The 14696-nt window shown below is 39.0% G+C and overlaps 1 protein-coding gene across 1 annotated transcript in view; it reads right to left on the bottom strand.

Annotated features, from left to right (window-relative positions):
- The window catches only part of SLX4IP (SLX4 interacting protein), a 124951-nt gene that overhangs the window by 105634 nt on the left and 4621 nt on the right, over positions 1–14696 (bottom strand). The window contains exon 2 of the mRNA XM_065401711.1: positions 5647–5696. Within this exon, the coding sequence (XP_065257783.1) occupies positions 5647–5673 (27 nt within the window). The 5' untranslated portion in view covers positions 5674–5696. The remainder of the gene's footprint in view (positions 1–5646; positions 5697–14696) is intronic.

Here is a 14696-nt window from a genome sequence, read left to right on the forward strand (position 1 = left end):
TCACCCTTAATCTCATTACTCTCCATCATTCCTCCTTCCTTTCCCCAGGCCTGATCCGTAGCCTTTTCAGGTCTGAGATCTTCCCAGAGATTTCAGAGGAGTTGGAATCAGGCTATCCACTCACTCCTTTCCTGATCAATGTTCTTCATCTTTTCTTTTCCCCACTCCCTTATTTACTCACCTCTTTTGCCATTCCATATCCTGCTACTCCTTCCCCCATAAATATGAAAGAGAAATTGCACAGTAAGAAAAAAATAAAAATAAAAGTAATTAATAAATGTGCCCATTACCCCTGATCACTTTGTTTTTATGTTGTTTCCCTTTCTCCAACCCTTCACACTGTTTAAAATCTAAAAAGCCAGGTGACAGATGAAGGAAAAAACACATTTTACTATATGTTTATACAGTGTCTAGCAAAATGGGGCTTCAATCCTGATTGGAGTATTGTTGTGATACTAATTACTATTATTATTATTAAAACACCACCACCCACAGCTGTATATTGTAGTTATTTTGTACAATACAGTTGAAATAGACATAGTTCAAATACTGTTTACTTTAGGTACTTACATGCAGGGCCGGCTCCAGGCACCAGCTTAACAAGCAGGTGCTTGGGGCGGCCAAGGGAGAGGGGCGGCACCTGCGGCAATTCGGGGGCGGCAGGTCCCTCACTCCCTCTAGGAGCGAAGGACCTGCCGCTGAAGTGCCGCCGCCGATCGCGGCTTTTTTTTTTTTTTTTGCTTGGGGCGGCAGAAACGCTGGAGCCGGCCCTGCTTACTTGACCCTTATGAAAAGAACTCCATCCCTGGGAACCCAGCATTTTGAGTGGGTAGTATAGCCCTTAAAGTAAGTGGGTCAAAAAACATACTAAATTATCGGGCCTCCTATTATATAAGGAAAATTCATTCAGCAGCCCCTAAAAACAATTCACAGAACTCTGGCATCTTACTTTTAATATTAAATTGAATTCTTACATACTGTTTTTTAATATTATAAAATAGTTTAATCCTTTTGAAAATGTTTTGCCAGAGTATCCCTACTAAAATAACCCATTTGATTTCACATATAAAATAGCCTTAATAGTCATACTAAGAAGAAGCAGAAAAATACATTCACTATAATTATTTAAGGTAAGCCATCCCTCTAGAGATCTGGTTTTCCAAGCTAAGTGATATGTCAAAAGATATGCACAATATATAATGTAGGAAAAACATTCAGCTGCAAGAACCGGATACAAAACCGTTGATCTGTCATGACAGATTTTTATGAAAATCTCTTTTGTTTACTCTATAAAAGCAGTATCTTGGAAAATAGCAATCTTTTACATAAAGTATTCTTTACCCTTGCTCTCCCCACACCTTACAAACAGTACATTCATATACATATGGATTTAATTACTCCCTAGAGTAGTAAAATGCACAGTCCATCCCCCATGGTCCTAAGGCAAAGGCCTAGCCACTATACTATCAACAACAGATTAAAAATTTAACTATACTTTATATTTTAAACCAAACTATTTACTGGAAAAGATAGGTCAAGCCTTGTTTTCAGCTACAAGGATAGTCTAATAGAAATACTGATCAGCTACCTCAGGCCAGTGAAACTTACAAAATCATTAACCTCAGTAGCTATCAAAGTAAGCAAGACAGACAATCAGCTTTAAGAGTCAGCCACAGGATCATCACTCGATATACAAGTTATTGTCAATATCCTGGAAAAGGTCTATGGCAGCTAAGCAATCAGAGAGCAACAAAATGAGGGGAGACACACAAAAATGAAATATTACTGTTAGAAAACCATTAATAAAATTAAGTTACCCTGACCAAATATTACAAATGAAACCACAATGAATCCACACCAAAATAAAGTGTCCAATTCTGTATTCTCAGGCCCACGCTGATGTCAATGGCAACTCGCACATATCTGGGAGCAGAATTTTGTTCTAAAATCACACGCTTTGTTATTACGGCATAGGCTGATGCTAGTATACAGTCTGACAAAAAGAACATTTCTCTCAGTATATCTACTCAGTCCCTTTCCACCCTGATAAAAAGATAAAAGCTTTTTAGTATACTTCCCTTCATGAATAGAATGCTTTAAGAAGTGTAAAAATGTTCAACAGGAACACTTTTAACAAGGTTTGATGGTTATATTTAAACTAAAAGATACCAAGGGTTCTCTTTGCATTTATTTATTAAGCAATGGCTGTGTGTTTGGTCCTGTACAAAACAGAGGTAAGACGTTCCCTGCCTCAAGGAGTTTGCAACCTATAGACCTTAGCCCTCAACAACTCTCAGTGACAACAATGAGAAATGCGGGGGGCTGACCACTTCTGAAAATCTGGCCCAAAATGTCCTGGCTGACCAGAGGAACATTTTAACAGCAATTATTCTAATCTCAGATATGTGGCAGTAAAGGTCTACAAATCTGAGTTAGAACAGAGCCCTAAATGTGTAAATGCAAGGAAGTCCAAAGTGAAAGAAACCATCTCGGAGAAGAGATTTATTATTTTATAATATTTTCACTAAAGCTTAAGAGTTACCAACTCAGATGTACTCTTTTTGAAAGGTATGACAGATCAACATATTATAAATAGTATATGAGGTTGATTTATATTATGGCTACAGGGCTTACCATATTTAGTTGAGTAGTTTGGCATGGGTGGATGCAAATTACATAATTTCAGGAGAATTCTCCTTTTTAACCTTTCATCAATTTTAAACAAAAGCCCAGTGGTATTTTTTCTCAAGTCTATATACAGTTCATAATTTTGCTTTAAGCCTGCCCAATTAAGGTTAAGATTTGCTTACTTATAATAGCACTAAAATATTTTAGGAGCAAAGACACACACAGACATTATCCTAATTAAGTTCATATGCCTAATTTTTCAGTTTTTTTTATTCTACCATATAGCACACCATGAAGCAATGAGGTATAAGTATTGCTTAAACTGAAAATACCTGCTCAAATAACTATTCATTAAATGTTAGCTGTCGCATATCACAATATACTATGGTTTCCAGCCAATTGGCAATTGAAATATGTGCATTTAGGACTTAAATGTAGTTTTTGTAATAAAAATATAAAAGCGATTTTACTGCATCAATTAACTTCATTTCATTTGCTTTTAAGAATCTCCCACAAAAATGCTTATCATCTTCTTTCAAATGTGGACCAACTACTCCCTCTGCTGAAAATAATCCACCATTACACAGCAGAAACATGTTAAAAGATCCTATGAGAGCCCTCTGGTAGAATACATGTATGTTCATGTAAAGTAAAACTATGAAATATATTGTAGGCATTTTCTCTTTTTAAATTACATTTGAAACTATTAAGACAAAAATGAAAGATGGGATAATAAGCTGCATATTCCAGATTCTGACCACCACAGTATTTATAATGCTGAGGTGTTTCTCTCCCGTTTTTACATGTTACTCATGGGAAGACAAGCCAAAATATGTATATTTCAATTTTATACAATATTTATTGCAAGAGTGGCACAATACTTCTATTATTTATTACTTTAAATTGTATTACAAGCCTCAACGGAGTAAGAACATGCTATCTTATATTGCCTCTCTGTGTAGTGGAGCAGAAGCAATTTCTGGGCCTTAATGAGGAGCCTTTTGAAGGAAAACCTTCCCCAGAAAGTGGAATATAAAGGAGAGAGGGAGCAATCATATTTATATTCATTGGAGAACATATCTTTTGGGAAGCAAAAACCCATAGATGGAAATCTACGCCTAGTAAATAAATAAGCCTGACAAAGTGATCTTTCAGGTTTAAATTAAATAGGAAATTGCTTCTACAGCTATCAACCTGGAAAAACTTCATGGACACAAAAAATATGAAACTAATTTATATTCCTATTCAGCATTCTGTATATGCCAGAAATTTGCCTTTGCTTCTCCAAAATTACAAAGAGAAATAGAAGTGTCCCAAACCTATAGCACTCTGTGGCTGACGTGACAGTAGCATACACTACTGGTACCTGACTCATCCGGTAGCAATATGAAACACCTGTATGAGAAACCATTGGTTTGCTCAGCTGAGTTCTCATGATGTCATTGACAATAGTGTGATTGCCAAAGTAAATGGCTGGATAGAGTTGCAGTGTCTGTGCTAGATAGGCAATCCACACCACATTGCTGATTAGTGACCAAAGATCTCAGGATTCTATCCAGCACAAACACTCCAACTCAACCCAGCCGATTACCTTGGCAATGGCACTAGTGTTAACGACACCAGGACTCAACCGATCAAATAACTGGATTCCCATAGGGCTCCTGTTGCTACTTTTCTACCAGTAAAATACTAGTGATGTATACTCAGGATATCAGCCACAGAATGCTATAAATGTGAAACATTAATCCTCTCTTCCCTTGTAATGATGGGGAAGCAGACGCAAATTTCTGGCATATATAGTTGTCCTTGACCAAGACATGGGACTGTATGTACAGTCAAGTTAAAGATGATATGAGGAGGAAAATACTAAAAAGCTCATTGCATGACTTATGATTCTCTTTCCCTTGTGGAAGAACACAACTTTGACTATATACATGTCTCTTTATTAAACAGGTTAGCTTGCCATGAAACCAGAACATGGCAGCTTAGATGGCTGCTATATCTGGATGATCATGAATATTTTCTAACAACCCACCAAAAAGTAAAGCTACCTATCCACAAAGGAAAAACATAAGCTCCCCTATGAAGAAAAATCTTGGAGAAGACCCCACCAAAGAGCAACATGAGGTTCTAATCACATGGAATTATATGCAAAGTCTAAATTACTGTTTGCATTTCTCCATTTAGGATAACAGAGAAGGAGGTCTGGAAGTAGAAGCAGATAATAAGATTGAGTGATTTTTTTACATACCCATTGCTTTGAGCTGAAATAGTTTGCAGGTGGGCAGAACTATACAATGCTGTTTACACAATACTGCAATAAAGACAGCACTAATCTTTAAACATTCAAATATTATATAATGAAATCATATATAAACAAACTATATACATAAATAAATCACAAAAGCATACATATATGCTCTTGTGATTTATTTACAGTTAATATTTTATAGTGTGGTAATAAAAACAAGAAGAACAGGAAAGAGGAAAAGAATAGGAATTGTGAGAAAAAAGTCAAGAAGCAGTGACTGACCACAAAGAAAGTTTAACAATATGATTACCTGCAAAAAAACAACAAAAGTCTTAGCTGATCTGATGAGGGAGTTACTTGGTTAATATTAAAATATTAGTCAGAGAGAAGTGATTCCTATTTTTAATCCAGGTAGTTAAGATTATTACACTGGCAATTCATGCAGTTTTCTGACTCACTAACTATGAACTATAAAGTGAGTAGCTTTAAATTACACAAGCATAGTTTTTAAAATGTCATTTGAAAGGACAAAACCTCCAATAAAGATACTCTGCCAAGGTCCAGTGGTGTACATGATATATCAGTTGCATTTCTATTGTCATTAATATAGTCTCCATTTTGTAAGTGAGAAATGCCAAGGGTCAAAATGTGCTATGCTGACCTGATACTTTATCATTAACTTAAATATAGATATGTATAGATTAGCCATATACTAAAGATTACTGTGGTAATATTGGTTATTATGAAAGATTTGAAGCTCTGCTTACCTTAATAACAAACTTGCTGGATGCCATGATTATCAGTTCAAACAGAGCCCCTAAAATATCAAAAAGAAGTTACAAATAAAGATTTGCACTAGAAAAAAAAACAGATCTTTATACCAAGTGGCAAACAATTTTAGCTCCACTATTTGTTTATTCCACGCTCATGTTGCTTTACATATTGTAGACTCTGCTCACACTGAAATCAAAGGAAAAACACTTTAAGAAGATCAATCTAGCTACCTACCTTTGGTACTTTTATGGCCTCTGCTACTATAATATTTCACAATGTTTAATGTATTTATCATCACAACACCTCTGTGAGGTAGGGCAATACTATCCATCCTGATGTTACAAATGGGAGAGAGAGGCATAGACAGACCAGTCTATAGTCACACAGGAAATCCTTGTGGAACAGGACATGGAAGCCAGGTCTCCCAAATCTTGGGCAAGTGCCACAACCACTGGACCGTCTCCAGACCCACCCAACCTCCCCCCACTTTTTTTTTTTTTTTTTGCCTTAGGCCTTCCCTACCAGCTTCTTTTCTATACCAGCAATTCTTATTCCTTTAGTACTCGCACCCTAAAAATTACATCCATCACCACCATCTGTTCTATGAAAATCGAAATGTCAACTTTTCTCTCTACAGAAGACCCTGGTGAAGCAGTTTAGGAGACCTTCAGTGATTCATGATTCTCACTTCCTGAGTGCTCTAGTGACAATCCCAGAAACATAGCCCTATCCAAGGACACATCCTGCAGGAGAAATTCCTTTGCACAGCTCTAAGAGAAGGGGAGGGTGAAGAAGAGGAGAGGGGGAAAATGGGAAAGACCATCCTTTGAACCAGTTTCCTTCAAAAAGAGAAATATAAACTAAAGAGGAGAGAGGATATCACCTGCTCTAATGAGTTGTCTCCTCAACCTTGTATCATGGTTCAGGTGGTGGTTGTGGATACCTTCTTCCTTTCTCCCCTCACAGCCTTTCATTACAAAGGAGTCTGTGGCCCAATAAGTCCCTTTCTCCTCTACCTGGATGACAACTCAATTCCTGTGAGCCAGAGGGAACCTATGATGGCTTGTATATCTCCTATTGTGCTCCATGTGAGGGGAGACTCTTGTAGTTATGACACATCCCATTGCAGCGATGTCCTAACTGGGTCCCTTCAGAACTACACCATGGTATGGGATTCTAGTTTTGTACCTGCACTTGGGTCAAACAGGTGCATATGAGGTTAGTTAGGATCAGAAATTTAAAATGGGGTAGAGTTCTTTTCAGGAAAGAACTGACAAGTGTTTGCTGACCAGAAGCCAGGACTGGAAGCTCTAGTTGACAAAAAAAGCTGCCTTGTTTATATTGTTTTGTTTATATTTTAGACTATTAAAATGGATTTAGGGAATGTGGTCAAAGATATTGCTGATGAGCATCATTTTGACTGCTCTACAGGAAAAATTGTAAATGAACCTGAAAACCTAAAATGGGTTCTGCTGCTTAATTTGGGAGCCCTGCTGAGGTTCTGTCCAGCTGCATGAACTCTGGCCCTGCTCACAGATCACTATGAATTTGGATTATGTTCTCTATCCAATTATATACTAGCTGAGAGACATTCATCAGTTTATAGTTGTATGCAGCGTTGTTGTAGCTGTGTCGGTCACAGGGTATTAGAGAGACAAAGTGTATTTAACTGTGATACTCTGAGTATGTTTGCAGACCTGAATAAGAATTCTGTATAAACTGGAAAATTTGTCTCTCTCACCAACAGAAATTGGTCCAATAAAAGATATTACCTCACCCACCTTGTCTCTCTATTTATCAGTTTAGGAAGAATTACCCCTGTATTAGAAGATGAACACATTTTCCCTTTATCTTATTTGAACTCTTTGTCACTATGGTCTGACAGCAGGTCACATAAATTTTACAGTCTCTTTAGCTAGTGTCTTGGGCAAAGGTTTGCTGAAAGACTTAGTCCTCTGAAAATAAAATGGGAGACTGCTCACTTTCAGAAGCCATTCACACCCAGAAGACGTTTGTATCATAGACTTATAGCTAAAATTTTGCCCTTCAACAATGACATAACAGAATACCTAACATTTCATTCAGATCTTATGCAGTTGCAGGGCCTGGAAGGTTTGATTATACTTGTTCCAATGGTCACAAAAGTAACTTTTGCCTTGATTGTGCCCATAGTAAGTCTCAGATCCTGAAATTTAAAACATTAGCTCCAAAAGGTAATACTGAAAAGTCAAATATACTAAAATGTTCTGATTTAAAAGAACACTGTCAACTCAAATTTTGCCCTCAAATTAAATTTGGTAACAAGAACAAAAATCACACACTTTTACAAACTCTGAAGGCCAAAAGAAAGACTTAAATTATGATCCTAAATTCCAACAGCAATCGTCTGAAATAACCATTCCCATGCAGTATTTGCACCCCAAACATTGCAGCTCTGAATCGGAAATTGCAAATGACAATATGCAAAAGTGAAAGTGACTGGGGCAACAATTCAATACTCTTGCCCAAGGAAATTTCTTATTGACACTTCAGTGATTTTCTTGCACAATGAAAACAGAATTAGGCCCATAAATGAATTTCACTGTTCGAGCTGAAAGAAATTCAAACAGTAAACAAAGGATCGTAAATAGTGAAAAGTAAACTAGGTTTTCAATATTCTGTTTGACTTAGGTAAGGGTCATTTAAAATGAGAGCCCCTTTAAAGGTAACTGTTGAAAATTAAATGTAACTACCAACAAAACCATCACTTGCATTATACTTTGAAGTAGAAGAATGGACTATTAGCGTGATGGGGCTCTTGTATTGTATTCTATTTGTATACGGCTCAGTGTTTCACTAGCTAGCAAGCAGACAAAATTCTTTAATAAAAATCTACTCAGAGACAGACAAGTGAGATGCAGGTCATGATGCTGTGCTACAAGAAAGGGCCACAGTGGTCATGCTTTCTCCATAATGTGGGTAGACACTCACCCTCACATAAAATGGCCACTCTCATAAGATTTCTGCTTTTTTGGCAGAGTTCCTCCTATCCAAATCATTGGTGGGGTTCAGCAGATTTCCCACACCACGAACTAGGGAGGAGGTACTGCTACCTTTGCAGTGAGTAGCATGTTACTCCCACTGAGTACCCCCCTACATTTAAATGGAGCCAATCATGAAGTAAAGTGCTACTCGGCATAAGTAAGGGTAACAGAATCTAGCTGTCTCGTTGGTGGTATCCAGAGTCAGATTTAGAAACCACTGTGCCTTTACTGACAACTATTTAAATGGTATAAAATGTGGTTCTGACTAACAGTTCTTGAAACAGCAGCTGCTAATCTAGGTCAGAATTAAAGCTGAAGGAAAAAGGCAACCACTGAAGCGAAAAACAATTCAGAATCCCAGCTTTCAAATAGTGCATACTGTTAGTGTATACCCCTGGGACTCACGGGATACCGTACCTTAAAAAGCTCTTCAGACCAGCAAAAAATACAGGCCAAGTAACAGAAAGGCCAAGACGCTTTCGGCATCCCACAAACCACAGCCAATATAACCCCGCACATACATTATATTATTTTAGATCTTTGTTTTGCACCGTAAGGCTCTTGTGAGTCTGAGAATAGGGCAGACATGTAAACATTGTCTAATAAAGGGTCATCAGCAAGAGCTTGTTTAATGATCCACCAATTAAAAAATAAAATAGGAAAGACAGTAGGAGGGAAACAATAGGAAAGAGTTCAATGTCACAAGATAGACTGTCACAGCAGGGGTTATCCAAACAGCTTGAATCATGACTGAAGATTGCTTAACCAATAAAATCCCCATGCAGCATAGGGGAACATGGGCTTATAGGCTCACTTCCTCTATTCTGAAAAGCACCATCAAGAATCCTCTTCGCAGCTATGAGGATTACTTAGCTAACCTGTGGATTACTTTGGGTGACCAGTACCCCGGATACACAAAGTATGAGGCTGGGAACATGCCATGCCATGAGGTGTGTTCAATGCTGCTCAGCAAATATGGTGCCTCTAAGCTCCTCTACTCTCAGAAGCACTGAGGCTTAAAAGACCACCCATGGTGCTGCAGGTTGGTGAACTGGAGGAGCAGCTCTGTGTTTGGAGAGCTGATGCTTCAATATTACTTCCTAATGTACAGCTGCCTAGAAAGAGGTGGGAACTACTACAAAATATGGCAAAGCATCTTTCCATCAAATGCTTATGGCAGTGGTTCCCAAACTTGTTCCACCGCTTGTGCACGGAAAGCTCCTGGCGGGCCGGGCCGGTTTGTTTACCTGCCGCGTCCGCAGGTTCGGCTGATCGCGGCTCCCAGTGGCCGCGGTTCGCTGCTCCAGGCCAATGGGAGCTGCTGGAAGCGGCGCGGGCTGAGGGACGTACTGGCCGTCGCTTCCAGCAGCTCCCATTGGCCTGGAGCAGCGAACCACGGCCAGTGGGAGCCGCGATCGGCCGAACCTGCGGACATGGCAGGTAAACAAACCGGCCCAGCCCACCAGGGGCTTTCCCTGCACAAGCAGCGGAACAAGTTTGGGAACCACTGGCTTATTGCATTACAGACATCCCAAGAATCAGAGAGAGGCAGCCTCTTATCTGACTCCCCCAGGCTGCATCTTGGTGGTGATGCTTGCATGAGAGGTCAGGTGCATAGAGGCTGCAGCTATCAGGCCCTGCTACAAAAAGATTGGGGATGTACCTTCTGTCTATCATCCAAAAATATTCTGGTGTCAGAAAGCCACATTAGGGCTGGTCTACACTGGGGGGGGGAGGGGGATCGATGTAAGATATGCAACTTCAGCTACGGGAAGTCGACGTACCTTATTTCAACTTACCTCCCGTCCTCATGGCGCGGGATCGACGGCTGGGGCTCCCCCGTCGACTCCGCTACCACCGCTCGCCCTGGTAGAGTTCCGGAGTCGACGGGAGCGCGTTCGGGGATCAATATATCGCGTCTAGATGAGATGCGATATATCGATCCCCGATAGATCGATCGCTACCTGCCGATCCGGCGGGTAGTCTGGACATACCCTTAGTCTCACAGCGTTTCACACAGAACATTACCACAGAGACAAATTCCCTCCTAGAATGCAAAATACATCAGTGGATTGAAAAAGAAACGCGAGAAAATTCATAATAAGATATCCAGCAAATTAATTTACAATCACGTGAGTTGAGGGTCAAAGGTGCCCTAATTTGTACAAAATCCCACTCTCTTCCTGCTCAGACAGACAGAAGAGAGTTTGAAGACAGAACTAATATAAACGACTCCAGTGGGAACCGCGATCAGCCAAACCTGTGGACGCTGCAGGTAAACAAACCAGCCTGGCCTGCCAGGGTGCTTACCCTGGCAGGCCGCGTGCCAAAGGTTGCCAATCCCTGAACTGAAACATGAGAGGAAACATGAGCTACCTTACCCAGCAGGGGTGAATTGTTCCCTCCATTGTAGGCAGAAATGGGCCAGCAATACTTAAGACACATAGCTTTGGGAGTTCCCAGGCTAAATAAGACACAAGAGGGTGGGATCTAGTACAACTGGTACCCTTTGGAGTGAAAAGTGTGCTTCCAGGAAACAGTGTACTGTACGTGACATGCCATCAGCCTGTCTAGACCCATAAACTCATCTATGTGCATAAATAAAAGTCTGTAGATATTATTCAGGTGATTAAAAATCCAATCCCTCACTCCCTCACAAAAAAGCCCACTTTTATTTATAGAAGCATTTTTTTAAGAAAGGATCAAATGCATTGTTTTAATATGTAATTTTGTATAACTATTGAAGGTGACATAGTTAGGCCTCTAACTCAACTGAAACAGAAGTGTTAGAAGCAAAGAAAGTTTCAGGAGCAGAAGAGCCTCCTTCACACATGATGACATGCTGAGTGAAAAGGAGAGCTGGTCTATTTCCAGCAAACAATTTGACTATTTTAAGCTAGTGTGGGGTCCAGTGGATAGAGCCTTAGACAGGGAATCAGGAGACCTGAATTCCATTATGCCAGTGCCCTGCTCTGTGACCATGGGCATGTCACTTCAGACCTCTTTTTCTCCTACTGCCATTTGTCTGTCTTTTTAGATTATAAACTCTTCACAGTAGGGACTGCCTCTTACTATGTATATGTACAGTGCTTAGCACAACGTTGCCCCAATGTCATTTGGGGCCTCAAGAGAGTACTGTAAAACAAATGATAGCTTATTTGTTCATTAATTATCTACAAACACTTCCTTTTTTACAAATCTGTGTAAAAGGATTACTTGCACAAACTACAACTTTGCTTCATATATTTACAATTAATATATTTGCTTCATGAGTCTGGTCACTAAATTCACATACTATTGTCTATGTTATTTGGCTGTTTGACTCCCAAACCTACAGACTGGACACAATCAGATCAAGTACTCATATGAACATACATGCATTGCTATTTGCATGCAAATAAGTATTAATTCAAACATTTGCAATGCTTTTCCTTTTTGCAAACATTATTGCAAATATCAGACTTGCAAATAAACAGGAAAAGGAATACCAGTGAAACAAACATGAGGTTTTAATTCAAGTGGATGTTTGCAAAAACTTTCTGGAAATATTTATCGAATTCTAGCAAAAATTTCATCTGAAGCATACAGTGAGACAAGTTCTTTACCACTAAAACTCTTTACCTGGAGGTTAACTGGATAAGAGCTTTAGAAACTGTAAATGGAAAGATTTGGGCATCAAAATCAATTGACAGCACCTGATACATTTTATATCTGCACTTGACATTACTGTGGTGTTGTTCAGATTAAAGAAAATGCTAGTAAGAAGAGACAGCAAGGTGCATTAAAATCTGGAAGGTGAAAGGCCTTGAAACTATTTATTATGTAAGCCTTGATGTGCTCAGTACTATACAGGATAAAACAGAGAATTTAACATTAACAATAAGAGATGAAGCCATAAGGCAAGTATTTAGTTGTTAAAATTATTCCCCTTAGAAAACAAGGAAGAAAAAGCAGCAATAGATGGAAAATAATATGTTCTTAATACGTATGATTGTCAAGCCCAGGGCTGACCACTAGTATAAGGGAAAATGATTGCTTTGAAATACATCTAAGGACCACAGCCAAAATATGAAGGGGCTTTTGGCACTAGATCAAGAGCTTGCCTTGGGAACTGGAAGTCCTTTTCATACCTTTTAACATTACCTTTATGCCCAGCTGTGTGTAAATCTGAAATATGGAGCACTCCAGATTCAACTATGCGCCTGAACATACCATTATTTAAGTAGAAAGTATTATGGTGTAGCAACTCAGTGAGAGAGGTACACAGTTAGGGCAAAGTCCACCAAGATTAACTCTGTTGTTAATCTCAACAGCCCACCCACCTGTTACAGACAAGCTGTCAAACACTGTTCCAAGAGAAGAATTAAAGTTAGATGAAGAACATGTGGAATACAGAAAAATATATAATAAGGAGCAAATTAGCCGCACAGTACTTGAAATAAGATTTGTCATCTATGTATTCCCAGTACCAGGATGTAGTATGGAAGAGGACCATGAGGCCAGATTCTCAAAGGTATTTAGGTTCCTAAAGATCTTCATCCCAAGGTACTTAGGCACCTAGGCACTTCTGAAAATCCCACTAGGCACCTATCTGCATCTTTACAAATATGGCTCTTAGACATTACCAACACTAACATTGGGGAAATCTCCCACTATTGACACATCGTAATTGAGATGGACTATGAAATACATAACCATCACTGAGGAAGGCCCAAGAACAAATGGATCAGGGGAAAAGGTAAATGACATATTAAAGATTATGAAGATGCGAGAGTAGCAATACATGTTACTGTTTAAATGCAGTAAGTGCACAACAGGTGAGTTATAAATAATGGAGAATTATAAGAAGAGTGTGCTGTTGGGACCCTGTACATGCTCTGAACATGAGTAATTAATGACAAAATGGCAATTCCTTCTTCTGCATTTTACTGAACAAAGCTTTATTTAATTATCTATTAATAATTTCCTTCTGCTAGAACTAGAAGCTGAACCACCTCTTTACATATTGCTCAAATAGTCCTAAAACAGATAATATTTAATTTAATTAAATATGTCAAACAGGTTGGGAAAAAAGTTAACAATTAGTGCCACAGAAATAAATTACAGGAGATGTTAAAATCTTTTTACACTGCTAATTTTCTAATAAAGTGTCTGGAAACTTACACAAAACAAATAGATGACCTAGAGCTTGATCGAAGCCCAACTAAATCAGTGAAGATTCCCATTGACTTCAGTGGCTTTAAAACAGGCCCTTAGTGTAACGCAGGCATTGAAATTCTCTTTTTTTAATCACTGGTCCAGCAGTGCTTGGAGAAGTTTCCTACTCCTAAAAACGTTTGTATTCAATAAAGTATTTCTAGCTCTGATAGCTCATATCAGATGCTTCTAGCTTGGCTAATCTAGGACCTTGTAAACCAATTATTCCCAAATTCATAGACTCATAGGACTGGAAGGGACCTCAAGAAGTCATCTAGTCCAGTCCCCTGCACTCATGGCAGGACTAAGTATTATCGAGACCATTACTGACAGGTTTCAGTGTTTGCCTAACCTGCTTTTACAAATCTCCAATGATGGAGATTCCACAACCTCCCTAAGCAATTTATTCCAGTGCTTAACTACTCTGACAGTTACAAAGTTTTTCCTAATATCCCACCTAAATCACCCTTGCTGCAATTTAAGCCCATTGCTTCTTGTCCTATTCTAAGAGGTTAAGGAGAATAATTTTTCTCCCTCCTCCTTGTAACAACCTTTTATGTATTTGAAAACTGTTATGTCCCCTCTCAGTCTTCTCTTCTCCAGACTAAACAACCCCATTTTTTTTTCAATCTTCCCTCCTAGGTCATGTTTTCTAGACCTTTAATAATTTTTCTTGCTTCTCTCTGGACTTTCTCCAATTTGTCCACACCTTTCCTGAAATGTGGCACCCAGAACTGGACACAATACTCCAACTGAGGCCTAATCAGCGTGGAGTAGAACGGAAGAATTACTTCTCATGTCTTGCTTATAACACTCCTACTAAT

Source organism: Emys orbicularis, chromosome 3, assembly GCF_028017835.1.
Source record: "Emys orbicularis isolate rEmyOrb1 chromosome 3, rEmyOrb1.hap1, whole genome shotgun sequence".
NCBI lineage: Eukaryota > Metazoa > Chordata > Testudines > Emydidae > Emys > Emys orbicularis.